At 37.6% G+C, this 16,052-nt stretch overlaps 1 protein-coding gene across 1 annotated transcript in view; it reads right to left on the bottom strand.

Moving 5' to 3' along the window:
* The window catches only part of LOC126267494 (pyruvate dehydrogenase [acetyl-transferring]-phosphatase 1, mitochondrial), a 35,559-nt gene extending 20,132 nt beyond the window's left edge, over positions 1-15,427 (bottom strand). The window contains exons 1-2 of the mRNA XM_049972783.1: positions 14,500-15,427; positions 14,264-14,405 (exon numbers count right to left, since the gene is read on the bottom strand). Coding sequence (XP_049828740.1) covers positions 14,264-14,405; positions 14,500-14,700 — 343 coding nt within the window. The 5' untranslated portion in view covers positions 14,701-15,427. The remainder of the gene's footprint in view (positions 1-14,263; positions 14,406-14,499) is intronic.
* Positions 15,428-16,052: the final 625 nt, after the last annotated feature.

The following is a 16,052-nucleotide window of genomic DNA, read 5'->3' as shown; positions in this document are numbered from 1 at the left end:
TCTTTTCCTAATGACTATGTGACCTACATGATATTTTTCCATGTCTTAATGTATCTCCCAAATTTAACAGTTTTAACTGTCATGTTCACTACAGTCACATGAATCTCTTGAAGTATCCCTTCCCTATAATTTCCTCCACCTTCCAATGTCCACATTCTCTGGCAATTAAGTCTTTCGCTTTCCATCCTCTTCTCTATTACAGTGTTATAATCATTTAGCACTTTAGTGATAACAGAAAGGAGAGAATGTATGAGGAAACAGAGGAATTGGCAAATATGCAAAGCGCAGACTATAAAATGGGATATTTGGAAGTGTGCAATAGTGGATGAATTTTGCTTCACTTCAATCCTCAGCAGAAGAATTAGTCATGTGTGTTGTGAACTGTAAGTCACAATGTTACCTGTCCCCCTATTTACACAGAAATCAACTCCTTTTGCACTACTGCTGAGGCTCCTGTTATTACCTTACAATCATCCGTCCTCTTTGCATTTCGCTTTGCCCCTCACTTCCCACAATTACCAAACTAATGATTCTTTGGTGCCTAAGGAAGTGTCCTTTCAACCCAAAGTCTGTAGTTATAAGGGATAAAATATTGCCTATGGCTTGTACAGAAACCAAAATGCTGTTATAAAGACATGAAAAGAGGCAACAGCTGAGAAGGCAGGTTCAAATGGATGTAGGTTGCATTCGTTGCACGGTATCAAAAACTGCTTGGGAGGTACCATCATCATTTCAACCAACACACTCCATACACAACTAAAAACAGCAGCATGACTAAAGTATTGGTCTGTGTGATTAAGGACTTTAACAGATCAGGATGATGTGGGTCATGCAATAACAGTTCACATTGTGTATCACAATGCACCGCAAGAGCAGAGGACTGTCCTCTGCAACAAAGGAGAACAAGAGAAAAGTCTGCAGATAATGTCAGCTATTCACACTGAAATGGACCAAAAGTTCAGGATTTCTTCACCACATCATCATCTACAGTGACTATGGAACAGACAACACACCTACAGAGCAGGGTGTTAGTGAGACAATGTAAGGAATCTGTGATGCTAAAGCTGGTGAAAAATTAAGTGATCATTTCAGTGCAGTAAGGATTGACATTTTTCTGTGATTACACATTATAATAGTAATAGAAATAATATAACAGAGGTAAATTATATGAAAGCATAATAATAGTAATATTATGGATGGCAGCTGCATTGGCAGTAGCAACAGTAACGGTAATATTGCTATTTTGATTTCATTTTTAACCATGGTAACATTATTAATTCACCTGAAGTGAATGCAGAAAGATAATTATAGACAGAAAATATGGTCTATTATGGAATACTACATAGCAGGCTAAAATGTAAAATAAATAATTAAGATAAATAGTCAACATACAAAGAAAAAAAAGACAGGATAAATTAGTGTAGAGAGCTGCTACAAACCACTCTTCAGACAGAGTAAAAAACAATAACGCCTATTGTGTTTGCTTTTAACTTGCTCATTTCTCCTTTTGAAATTTTCCAGCTTCCTTAGATATAGATGTAGCAGTCAGGGCGAACAGGCTTAGATGTTGGGGTCATGTTACACGCATAGGAGAAGCAAGGTTACCCAAGAGACTCATGGGTTCAGCAGTAGAGGGTAGGAGGAGTCGGGGCAGACCAAGGAGAAGGTACCTGGATTCGGTTAAGAATGATTTTGAAGTAATAGGTTAAACATCAGAAGAGGCACCAATGTTAGCACTGAATAGGGGATCATGGAGGAATTTTATAAGGGGGGCTATGCTCCAGACTGAACGCTGAAAGGCATAATCAGTCTTAAATGATGATGATGACCTTAGAGCATTCAATCTTCCAATATCCCATGCCCCAATTTGCAGATCGTCATCTTATTTCATCCTCCTTCCAATACTTCCCTATTGGCTAGTCCCCAACAAGACATCTGTAAAGTGGACTAGTTCACTTCTAAAATTTTTTGTGGACGTAGACATCATAAGAATATTTGAGAAGATTGTATGTCCTGTGGATACACACTGTGTGTGTGTGTGTGTGTGTGTGTGTGTGTGTGTGTGTGTGTGTGTGTGTGTGTGTGTGTGTGTAATTCACCTTCTGAGGGGCACTTTCCCACCCCAAGGGCAAGACGATACTCAAAACATATACCTGCTCCTCTGGTTTCACTTTTCTGTTCATTAGCAGAATGATGATGAACCCTTTTATCAGAATGATTTGGCAACCATTGCCATTTTATTTTTAACTATGTGTAGAGACTTGGACCAAATTCCAGGTACTGTAGTATTCCATGACAGAAATCTCAATACAGATCTGTGGGCATTATCAAAATGAGCACATGATAAAGGGTTAAAACTGAATGCATCCAAAACCCAAGTGGTACTGGTGGGTCATTCTAGGCAGGCTTATTAGTCCAAATTATCAGGAATCTCTACCATCTAACTGTGAATGGGACAAATATCAATTTATCTCCTTCAGCAACAGGTCTAGGATTAATAATAGATGTAAATCTAAATTGGACTGAATGGCGCATCTCCATGTCCCATTTTTAAGTTGTAAGTCTTCTTACTGATTTGATGCGGCCCACCACGAATTCCTTTCCTGCACCAACCTCTTCATCTCAGAGCAGCGTTTGCAACCTATATCTTCAATTATTTGCTGGATGTATTCCTTATGTCCTCCTCTACAGTTTTTGCCCTCTACAGCTCCCTCTGGTATCACGGAAGTCATTCCCTGTTGTCTTCATAGATGTACTACGATCTTGTCCCTTCTTCTTGTCAGTGGTTCCTTTCCTCATTCCTGATCTTATCAGCACACCTAATTTTTAACATTTGGCTGTAGCATCACATCTCAAATGCTTTGATTCTCTTATGTTCTGGTTTTCCCACAGACCATGTTTCACTACTATACAATGCTGTGCCGTGTTCCAAATGCACATTCTCAGAAAATTCTTCCTCAAATTAAGCATATATTTGATACTAGTAGACTTCTCATGGCCAGGAATGCTCTTTTTGCCAGCACTAGTTTGCTTTTGATGTCGTCCTTGCTGCGTCTGTCATTGGTTACTTTGTCGTCTAGGTAACAGAATCCCTTAATTTCATGAACTTAAATTCTGATGCCCTCAAAAAATATAAAAGCTCATCCCTCTTGAACTGGAGAAGAAACTTGTACAAACACTTACACTTCCAATTAATGACTACAGATATGTTATCCTGCAAGGCCTTTCTCAGCAAAGCTCACAGCACTTGGAATTTCAATATCATATGCACAGCTATCCTGGCTGGATGCAGAGAAGCACAGAGATTTCCATACTCTCTCTCTTCTCTTCTGTCTCATCCAACATACACTTCCCTCACTGACCTTAATGCTCTTGTCTGAACAACATGGCAGAAACACCCATTCCCATCAGAGCAAAATCCTTTCTATACCACCCCATCATTCAGCCATTTTCTCAAATTCCTTCTCACTAGCAAGAACCTGACTCTAGAATAATCTCCTGCATTATATTATAGAACTGAATAGCATCCTCCAGCTTCAGAAAACAGTTAATGGCATATCTATTAAAGCAAAAATAATTATTCCTGTTGTCTTTGTACGCATTCTTTACCCTTGTCCATCCTTCTTTCCAACCAGATATTCCTCATTTCCCAGTACTTTTACCTGGAGCAGCCTTCTTGGATTTCCTATCGGAGAACATTTATTTTTTACATGTATAAATTCTTTTTATATCTACCATTATCATTAGTATCATCATCATTAGTGGCGGCGGCAGCAGCAGTAATACAAATGCTGCCAGTATTAACTATATAAATTCACAGTCAATACTATTGGAGGGGCTCAGGCGTAAAACATGGGAATTCACATTTTGCCCAAAAATGACTTATGCCACTTACAATATAGTATCTTGCATGCTGAAATAAATACACGAGTCAGTTTCCAAAAATCTTTACAGATAGCAGCAGATTAGATTAGATTAGATTAGTTTTTCGTTCCATAGATCCGTGTTGAGGAGATCCTCGTGGATGTGAAACAGAATACAGCTTGGTTTTTCCCGGTAAGTAGCAACATCTGCTTGCGTAACATGTTATCTGTGAGAAAATGGCTACTGTGAGGAAGTTGGAGTTTGGACGCACGATGAGTGTGGTCAATTTTGTGATGTTAGAAAAGCTATTAAACAGTGATTTTGAGTGTGATGGCAGTGAAAGATCTAGATTACCCCAAGACAGATTATGAAAGTAATTTCAGCAGCAACAATGAAGAAAATGACATAAGTAGTGTCACTAACCTCATATTTGCCTTTGCGTGTAAACAATGGTATCTACTGTAGTTAACATGTCATACATACTTTGGAGAAATGCAGATGTTATTTGCTGTAGTTACCACACTATACATGCTATGGATTAATACAGAGAAGTAAAACTGATAGTTATGTACTGTAACATTCTCCTGTGCAAAGGTTTGTGTGCATGTTCTGTTTTAAGGTGTGTAGCTTGCTTGGTTAGGTAATGTAATTTATGTACAAAATAATTTTCAACATATGTTTGATTAAAGTTTGTCAGTAAGAACTTTAGTTCCATTAAAACTGTATACGAATTTCAGTGCATGTTTTTTTAAGCAAATCTTTTCGTATTTAAATTACATTAGGCCTACAAATTTCTTTGTTTTTTCTTTTAGAATAATGCAAGTCCTAAGAAAGGCGAACAGAGCTGTCGCAGAAAAAAGAAAGAGGGGCATGAACCAACAACAGAAATGCCAAGAAGCTCGCAATAGAGGTTTAGCTTATATTCAGGAACAAGGGAAAGGCAATGGGCATCACAGCCGCGAACCTAGTACTGACTGTAACTACAGAAAAAGGTTTTTCCACTTATTCAACATGGGAGAGTGAGTGGATATGGCAAATTATGACTTGCAGAATACCTACCTACATGGTTGCATACAAGTAACTGAAACAAAGAGAAAAACGAAGAAACTGACAGTTCAAGACTGAGTACTACTATAAGGTATTCCACGATGTCATCTAGTGAAGAGCGCACTGAAATTTGTAAGACTGTTCTTTTGAATATTCATTGGATTACAAAGAAGTAGGGATCATTTAGAATACTTAACATCCAAAATAAAGGAAGTTCGTAGAACCCCCTCCGGAGATGTAAGGGGAAAACACCAGCATCATCCTAAAAAGTATTAGAGTGAAGATATTGAAATTGTTAATATTTTCATAAATAGACTGCCAACATATGCCACTCACTACTGAAGAGTTGACAGTCCAAATAGTAAATTCATGAGCATGGAATACACAACAGAAAGCTGTTATGACAAATACAAAGAAGAATGTGAACAACTACAGAAATTGCCTGCGTCCAGAGATAAATTTTGACAGATTTTTGTAGGAGAGCACAACATATCCTTTAAAAACCCTAAATCAGACATTTGCAGCACATGGAATTACCTACACATTAAAAAAAGAAAATGCAAAAAAGGAGAAAGCCCAAACCTTATCAAAATCCTTATATGCTGAACTTCAGTTACTTCAGCACATAGCGAAAGCAGGACAGGATGTTATTATGCTAGCTACAAAAGAGGCAGAGAAAGATTGTTTCTGTCATCACATTTGATTTTCAGCAGTCTACCAACTCCCAAACTTTCAACTGGTCCTGTTTTCTACAAAAAGAAATTCTTCTGTTACCATCTCAGTGTCCATTCTTGTTCATAAAAACAAGATATTTCTGTGTGTGGAATGAAGGCACTGCTGGTAGAGGAGCTGATGATATTGGCCTGGTAGAGGAGAAGATGAGATTGGCAGTTGTTTACTGAAGCACTGTGGGGGACAACTGTGGAGGCCAAGACAAAAACTAGACCATTGTTGCAATATGGTTGAAACTTATAGCACAGGGTAGATTCAAAACTGACACACACACACACACACACACACACACACACACACACACACACACACACACACACACACACACATTTCCGCAAGTAGGTCATATAATTTAGCCTTCTGATCATGATTTTTTGGCATTGTTCAGAAATATGTACAGAATCATTGGCACTATGTATTCTCGCCTAAGGAGTGGATAGAGGTCTTGAAGAAGTGTCAGAAGAAGATACCTATGATTGTGTAACGTATGACTATAGGTGATTTTGTAAAAATTTCAAACTTGCGAGGCAACTTCAATCAGGCTTGTAAAACAGGTTCTGGAAAAAAGTTTGGAATTACAAATGTAAAAATGGAGTTGTCAAGGCAGGAACCCAAAAAAAAAAAAAAAAAAAAAATGGAAGTATGTAATTAGTACCATTCTGAAATGGACACTGTATTACTAAGGTGAAGAGGTTGTCCAGTACAGTTCCTCAAAGGCTTCAAATGTTCTCTACCAATCCTACAGAGAGGTCCAAAACCCACTGACACAACCAAATTGAATGATATTCTATCTTCTTTACCATACATACCAGAAGTATAACACGCTTATTGCAAGACATTAAAAACAGCTGAGCAATCCAAGGCAAACAATGAGAGCAGTGACAGTGAAATTTGAGTACCACTATTAGTATTTTCAGATATTAAAACTGTTAAATTTAATTACATGATGTTGTGTCATTTACATGTTGGCTTAAATTATCATCAATTAACTTCATAATGACAAATTTTCCATTGGGAAATGAACACTTTTAATGCAATGAATAACATGGTATCTACATTTTATGTTCACAAATAACATGGTATCAACCACATAACTTGTGTCAATGTGTTATGTATTGCTTCTTTTTCCAATAAAATAAAAATTATTTCCATTTTGTAACCTTACCAGTGCATTCCTTAATGTTCAAATACTTAGTTAAAACTTGAAGAAAAGATATAACATAGTAAAATATGTTGTTATATTTTTTTGAAACTTCATATTCTAATATCTCCAAACCACTAAAATGTCAGTTACCATGGTTTATGCCCGAGCCCCTCATTTATTGTAGCTATACATACTCAAATCATTTTACTACTATTTATCATATTAAAACTGTTATTCCTCAGGTGATTTTGATGTGAAAAAGAAAGTGTATTTGTGAAAATCTGGTCTGATGTAAGAACCACTCTGGTGGCCCTAATGAGATCATGTTAAATAAATAAATAAACCCTAGATCACATTGTCATCACATAACAATAGAACATGAGCCTGGTTTCAGTGTCCATAAAAATACAATATGTGCTACTAGCCCACTGCTCCTTTCTTTGATGTGTCTCCTGATCCTGAATTCGGATAGAAATTTCCTGCCTTTCATCACCTATACATTTACATTTTATTTTTTCTATTCCTCATTCTATCTTGAAGTTATGTAATAATGGTATTCATTGAGTAATATTATTAAACTGGTCCCTTTAGCCTTGTTCTAGTCACTCCTTTGGTCACAAATATGGATAGGGCCTAGTATTTTCCTGTTCTTTCTCTTAACTTTAACTTTTATCATGAGTGAAAGACACTAAGAATGTTCCACTTATTTAATATTAAAACTACCCAATCAGTTATTTGGCACCTATTATTAGTCCTCTGACCATCAACACAATCATGACATAGGACTATGCTGAGTAGTACAACCAATACATTGATTTACTTGACTTCCTGACATTTAAATCTATACTCAATGTTACAAATTTCTATTCTTCAGAAACACTTTCCTTGCCATAGCCAGTCTACATTTTATATCCTCTCTACTCCGACCCTCATCAGTTATTTTGCTCCCTAAATAACAAAACTCATTTACTACTTAAAGTGTCTCATTTCCCAATCTAACTTACCAGTAACCAGTATGAAAGTTCATAATATATTTATGTAGCATGTCGTATAAGTTCTAGGATTTATTGAAGAATGGTTCTGTAAGATAGGCATAAAATTAATAATCCAAACCATTTAGAATGTTAATCTCCACTTAGATCTGAGATTATAGCTGACAGCAAATTTTTGTATCCAGTGAAGTTTTGTATGTATGAAAAAAGCCAAGGTGCACTATGGTTCCAAATTCACGTTAAATTGTGATTTCGTACCATCACTCCCATGTTTCTGATTACACTGTTTCAAGGACAGGGCTGAGTATTTTATACCCTGACCAAGTAATGTAGTGGTGCACCTCTGTAGACCCCCTCCCATACTTGTTAATCAAGTGTATCACCACAAAAATTTGTCTAGATTGTAATATTATGACCAATAAGTTGGTCTGATAATTGTTTCAGAATTTCAGATACAAAAAATCTGAACTATAGAACAATAGGTAACAACAACACTGACTGATCTTGACTACCATGTTTACACACAGCTATTGCATTCCTACCAGTGATACCAATTTCAAACAAAAACCATGGATTAAATTTTGTGACGAGTGCACTAAAGGTATTACAAGGTTCTCGGAGAGATTCTGCCTTACTATGACATAGTGTGCACTGAATATTTTAGTCTGAAGAAAGGGAAAAGAAAGCACACTAACCACAACTTACTTTGAGCCAGTGACCTCTTGTGTGATAGGCCACATGATTAACCACTTGTCCTCTCTTACAAGCAGTAATAATAAAAATACTAGTTAAGAACTCAAGGGCTTCTGTATTTCAAATAATTGACAGATATCTCCTTAGAATTTTTAATATAGCTAACTTTGATACTGTTGTTGTTGTTGTTGTGGTCTTCAGTCCCGAGACTGGTTTGATGCAGCTCTCCATGCTACTCTATCCTGTGCAAGCTTCTTTATCTCCCAGTACCTACTGCAACCCACATCCTTCTGAATCTGCTTAGTGTATTCATCTCTTGGTCTCCCTCTACAATTTTTACCCTCCACACTGCCCTCCAATACTAAATTGGTGATCCCTTGATGCCTCAGAACATGTCCTACCAACCGATCTCTTCTTCTGGTCAAGTTGTGCCACAAACTTCTCTTCTTCCCAATCCTATTCAATACTTCCTCATTAGTTATGTGATCTACCCATCTAATCTTCAGCATTCTTCTGTAGCACCACATTTCGAAAGCTTCTATTCTCTTCTTGTCTAAACTATTTATCGTCCATGTTTCACTTCCATACATGGCTACACTCCATACAAATACTTTCAGAAATGATTTCCTGACACTTAAATCTATACTCGATGTTCACAAATTTCTCTTCTTCAGAAACGCTTTCCTTGCCATTGCCAGTCTACATTTTATATCCTCTCTACTTCGACCACCATCAGTTATTTTGCTCCCCAAATAGCAAAACTCCTTTACTGCTTTAAGTGTCTCATTTCTTAATCTAATTCCCTCAGCATCACCCGACTTATTTCGGCTACATTCCATTATCTTTGTTTTGCTTTTGTTGATGTTCATCTTACGTACTCCTCTCAAGACACTGTCCATTCCATTCAACTGCTCTTCCAAGTCCCTTGCTGTCTCTGACAGAATTACAATGTCATCGGCGAACGTCAAAGTTTTTATTTCTTCTCCATGGATTTTAATACCTACTCCGAATTTTTCTTTCATTTCCTTTACTGCTTGCTCAATATACAGATTGAATAACATAGGGGAGAGGCTACAACCCTGTCTCACTCGCTTCCCAACCACTGCTTCCCTTTCATGCCCCTAGACTCTTTATAACTGCCATCTGGTTTCTGTACAAATTGTAAATAGCCTTTCGCTCCCTGTATTTTACCCTTCCCACCTTTAGAATTTGAAAGAGAGTATTTCAGTCAACATTGTCAAAAGCCTTCACCAAGTCTACAAATGCTAGAAACGTAGGTTTGCCTTTCCTTAATCTTTCTTCTAAGATAATTCGTAAGGTCAGTATTGCCTCACGTGTTCCAGTATTTCTACGGAATCCAAACTGATCCTCCCCGAGGTCGGCTTCTACTAGTTTTTCCATTCGTCTGTAAAGAATTCGTGTTAGTATTTCGCAGCTATGGCTTATTAAACTGATTGTTCGGTAATTTTCACATCTGTCAACATCTGCTTTCTTTGGGATTGGAATTATTATATTCTTCTTGAAGTCTGAGGGTATTTCGCCTGTTTCATACCTCTTGCTCACCAGATGGTAGAGTTTTGTCAGGACTGGCTCTCCCAAGGCCGTCAGTAGTTCCAATGGAATGTTGTCTACTCCGGGGGCCTTGTTTCGACTCAGGTCTTTCAGTGCTCTGTCAAACTCTTCACGCAGTGTCGTATCTCCCATTTCATCTTCATCTACATCCTCTTCCATTTCCATAATATTGTTCTCAAGTACATCGCCCTTGTATAGACCCTCTATATACTCCTTCCACCTTTCTGCTTTCCCTTCTTTGCTTAGAACTGAATTTCCATCTGAGCTCTTGATGTTCATACAAGTGGTTCTCTTATCTCCAAAGATCTCTTTAATTTTCCTGTAGGCAGTATCTATCTTACCCCTAGTGATACTCGCTTCTACATCCTTACATTTGTCCTCTAGCCATCCCTGCTTAGCCATTTTGCACTTCCTGTCGATCTCATTTTTGAGACGTTTGTATTCCTTTTTGCCTGCTTCATTTATTGCATTTTTATATTTTCTCCTTTCATCAATTAAATTCAATATTTCTTCCGTTACCCAAGGATTTTTACTAGCCCTCGTCTTTTAACCTACCTGATCCACTGCTGCCTTCACTATTTCATCCCTCAAAGCTACCCATTCTTCTTTTACTGTATTTCTTTTCCCCATTCCTGTCAATTGTTCCCTTATGCTCTCCCTGCAACTCTGTACAACCTCTGGTTTAGTCAGTTTATCCAGGTCCCACCTCCCTAAATTCCCACCTTTTTGCAGTTTCTTCAGTTTCAATCTACAGTTCATAACCAATAGATTGTGGTCAGAGTCCACATCTGCCCCTGGAAATGTCTTACAATTTAAAACCTGATTCCTAAATCTCTGTCTTACCATTATATAATCTATCTGAAACCTGTCAGTATCTCCAGGCTTCTTCCACATATACAACATTCTTTTATGATTCTTAACCCAAGTGTTAGCTATGATTAAGTTGTGCTCTGTGCAAAATTCTACCAGGCGGCTTTCTCTTTCATTTCTTAGCCCCAATCCATATACACATACTATGTTTCCTTCTCTCGCTTTTCCTACACTCGAATTCCAGTCACCAATGACTATTAAATTTTCATCTCCCTTCACTATCTGAATAATTTCTTTTATTTCATCATACATTTCTTCAATTTCTTCGTCATCTGCAGAGCTAGTTGGCATATAAACTTGTACTACTGTAGTAGGTGTGGGCTTCGTATCTATCTTGGCCACAATAATGTGTTCACTATGCTGTTTGTAGTAGCTTACCCGCATTCCTATTTTCCTATTCATTATTAAACGTAATCCTGCATTACCCCTATTTGATTTTGTGTTTATAACCATGTAGTCACCTGACCAGAGGTCTTGTTCCTCCTGCCACCGAACTTCACTAATTCCCACTATATCTACCTTTAACCTGTCCATTTCCCTTTTTAAATTTTCTAACCTACTTGCCTGATTCAGGGATCTGACATTCCACGCTCCGATCCGTAGAACGCCAGTTTTTTTCTCCTGATAATGACATCCTCTTCAGTAGTCCCCACCCGGAGATCCGAATGGGGGACTATTTTACCTCCGGAATATTTTACTCAAGAGGACGCCATCATCATTTAATCATGCAGTAAAGCTGCATGCCCTCTGGAAAAATTACGGCCGTAGTTTCCGCAGCCGTTCGCAGTACCAGCACAGCAAGGCCGTTTTGGTTATTGTTACAAGGCCAGATCAGTCAATCATCCAGACTGTTGCCCTTGCAACTACTGAAGAGGCTGCTGCCCCTCTTCAGGAACCACACGTTTGTCTGGCCTGTCTTTGATACTATGTTAAGTAAAGTATTTTATCTTGTCAACATGCATATTGATGCTGCCCTCTATACTTCAACATTATGAACTTCATAAGACTAAATCCAGGGTATCCAAAGAGTTAGGAAATAAAGCTAGAAATATTCACAAAAAATGTATTCAAATTCTAATAATGTTAGGTTGGAACTAAGATATTAAAAAAATGGCAAAACAAATGATTGAGAAAATGCTGCTGGATATCAACACTAACAGCCAACAAAACTGACATGCGAGTTCCCCCAAAGGGAGAAACAGAATAAATTTTAAACAAATGCTTGTTCAACTTAATGCCATCTGTAAGACTTTCTTTCCTTACTAAACTTCAAGTTAATGAATTTAATGAAATCCTTTCATGTGTTCTATTCCCCCCCCCCCCCCTTACTGACTGAAATAACTAATATTTAATAAAATGTGCCTCAAAAACTACATAAAATGTAACTCAGGGCCAGTATACAGATTTTGCCAGTTGAAGTCACTTTTAATACCCTTCGACTGAATTAAGAATTCATCCTCGTCCATCCAAGTTGACACATTATTGAGCAGCCATGCCAACGAAGCTGTAGCGTTCCAAGCCCTACAACCGTGTTGAGCTGTGCTGCACTACAGGGAGAAACAGAAACGCCCTTTTACTGGGGAGGATACCTTTTCGAGCTTAAAACTTGAAATTTCATGCATTTTCCTCATGCTAGCACAAAAATGGCATTTTCTGTTCATGATTGGTGCATCTGGGCTCATAGGTTAATAGTACTGTATGACAGTGTTGTTCGGAGTCTACCACAATTGGTCTGTTTTGTAAAACAATGTGTCACTAAGCCATCACAGACATTCACCCCAAAGCAAGCAATCAGCTACTGTCACAATTCTGTTGTACCGCAAAAGGAACAGCAACCATGCAGGGTTTGGGGACAGACAAAAAGCACATAAAGGTATACAGCTTCCAGGTTTCCACTGAATGGGAATTAGCAGCACAGCACAATGTTGGACAGGTACTTTTCTGCAGCTCCATAAGCACTGTTTGAGAAAGCTCTGACAAAAGATTGGGAACACTATTTCAGAACAACAGAAAAAAATGATTACTATAGGCAAAGTTTTTCCACCGCATTCGACAATGTTAGATCTGCGGTTCAGTAGATTTGCAGTCAATCGCTGCTATAAATGTGTGATAATTTTATAATGAATGAAAACTTTACACAGGCTGTAAGCAAGGACAAACACCCCCTCTTGCAGATGCACATGCAAGAACATAATTATAGGATGGACAGATTTTGGCATATAAATTGAACACTTACAAACACTTAAAAAATGCTGCTTTTATAATGTACACAATACTTTTTATATGTACATAGATTTTTAAAAGTTATACTGCAAACACACCTCCTGCTGACTAAGAATATCTACTATTAAAGGAAGTATATTGACTTCAATTTTCTATTGTTTTTAACAGATGCATCATCATCAATTAAAAAGACATATGAATGTGGTTTTGCACCACAAGAATAATGATTTTTTTTTTAAAGGTGTGCTGGTCATGAGGTAATATCAACAACAGTAATGTACATGGGTGAAATCCCAATTTGTGGAATTTGGCAGTGTGTTTCTCTCTCTGCTTATAATTTTATTCTGCCTAAATCAATTTGTGTACCAATACATATACACCGTAATGGTATTCGTTGTTAACAACAGAAGCGAATTGTAGATGAAATCTGCAATTCTCAACCCCAATATTAGGAGTAAAACTTTTCATATTGGTTATGCATCCCACTCTACAGAGTTCAGTTTTTTAGTGGAGTAGAGATTTTTTACTCTGGTGCAAAAGTGTACAGTAAACATCTGACAGAAAACACTCAAATATTTAAACAAAAGGTAAAAGATGCTTGGACAGGGGGCATTTAAATTCAGCACATCTCATTTGTGTTAAACAAATCTTCACTGTGACAGTATATAGAAAGCTGTCAGTGGTCTGTGTAAAATAACATAAATACTTTGTTTGACGAATGTAACCTATTAGATAAAAACAGCAGGTGACTAGTATAGGAGAAGAAGCAGTGGCTTTTCTATATAAAGGAGTGCCTTTCTCTCTCTCTCTGGGCAAGCAAACATAAGGCAGTCAATAAATAACACAATTAAGTGCGTGTGTCGATTAGCACTAGTAATAATTTATTGTTTTTACACCATACTTTAGAGATAGGGCCAACTGCGAGTATTCTGCCTGTTAATATGTAACTCGCCTCACACTACATCCCTCAAGGCTCTCTTCTTTATTATGGGACTTCCAGAATACAATGGATGGATGAATCGAACAATCACTCAGTATGTCCCACGGGTAAAAATTGCATTCTGATATAGTACACTTTAAATTTCGATAGTTTAACTTTGTGAAATCGAAATCTATGAAACATTACCTGTTGTCATTAAGCAGCATGCTTCTGATCTGGCATCTTCTGTTGGGTTATTTGAAGCAAGCTGGTTGGAATCATAAGATTTAACTGAACCAGGACTGTTAAACTCTTGGGAATATTCATTTTCACGCAGGATATTGGTCACCTATTCAATTTATTACGTATTTTACAAAACTTAAATGCAAATGAAGTCACAAAAACTGCTACATGGTCGTATATCCATTCAATTATGTACATACCTCTTGCGGGGACAGTTTCGGTAGGTGCCCAAACTTATTTGAATGGTATTTCATAAAACGTTTGTGTAGAGTTATAACGCTTCTGCAAAAATTTTCTTTGCACGGTGCTAGAAGCAAACATTTACTTATTTCTGCAGTAGAAACGGAGAAATTTCTGAAGCATTGATTTATCATCTGCCTAGCTGTCGGAACTATTCCCATCTTGAAGCAATACAATACACACACAAGGAACAAAACAAAACAAAAAACAGATTTTCCAAATGTATGCACCCTATCTAATAGAGGTTGTTACTTTGTAAGGAAATCCAATACCATAGTGTACTTTCCATTTACAAATCTAAATACACAGAAGGTAGGAATCTATGACTCAAATGCAAATACTTTTATTCGGACTCTGGCTACAGTACTGATCACCATCTATTTCCCATCGCACCACAGTAAATTCATCATCAGATTTCTTTAGCCTAGAGCACACAATCATATAAATTAGATCATTTACTATTCTTTATATAGTTAGTATTTAGCATTTGCACAATTTCTCCGTGTTTTATTATTTAATGTAGTGAATAAGGTCAGCCAACATAAGGAGCTAAAAGCCACTACAGTCGATCCTACAAACGGAGAAGATTAAGCCTCGTCTCAACATGTAACGAATACTTCCACAAGACCGCAGACACTCCTCCCGCAACCACGTTTCCACATTCATCAAAAGTGACGCCACGTAGCATTCACACGAGGGGCGTTACACCTACTGGGCGAAGAAAAAAATGCCGCATTTGGCGGTCGGCATGCGATGCCTCACCCCAAGTCAAAACAAAAGTATAACTACCAAAAACTAGTCCCGCCAATAGGTTTAATAGAAATGCAATTTAAAGAAAACGAGGCTCCATCAACGCTGTAACTGTGTGCAGCGTGGACAAGAACAGGTAGCATTTACTTTGCTCAGTGCCAGAGCTGTCCCGCTAGGCTCAGTAGGGCAAGGCAAGGCCTTGGGGAATGCAAAAAAAAATTCTTCAGTTAAAGCATCAAATAGTGTCCAGTTTACACCTCTTTCTTTCTGGTACTGTTACCTTTAATTAAATATTGGACATAACATGAACTCATAGATGTAAACGACCAATTTTTTTCGTACCTAATACAAATAAAGCCAATAGAAAATAACAGTGGTGCAGCAAAGTCCTCTGTATACCAAGACATACAAAAAAAGATGATAGACGGCTACACTTGATTGCACATTTTGCTACACACAATAATTCCATCTTATATGTTTGACATCCAGGTGCATCTTCACAAAGCTGGTACATATATGTACGAGCAACGTTCACTTTGATGAAGATATTTGAGACTACCTTGGATTTGCAAACACTGCACTACTCTCTGGATTATGTTTTACTTTTCTCTACGCAACACACCCGCATCCACCATTGTCGAAATGGCATGCACAAGAGCCATTAGGCCATGTAAATCCGTGTGTGGAGTGCTATAAACTTGTTGCTTTAAGTGTCACCAAAATAAAAATCTATTGGATTAAGATCTGGGGAATGTGGAGCTCA

The sequence above is a fragment of the Schistocerca gregaria genome, chromosome 1, assembly GCF_023897955.1.
Source record: "Schistocerca gregaria isolate iqSchGreg1 chromosome 1, iqSchGreg1.2, whole genome shotgun sequence".
NCBI lineage: Eukaryota > Metazoa > Arthropoda > Insecta > Orthoptera > Acrididae > Schistocerca > Schistocerca gregaria.
The sequence above is the reverse complement of the archived record's forward strand: the minus strand, read 5'-3'. Positions and strand labels throughout refer to the sequence as shown.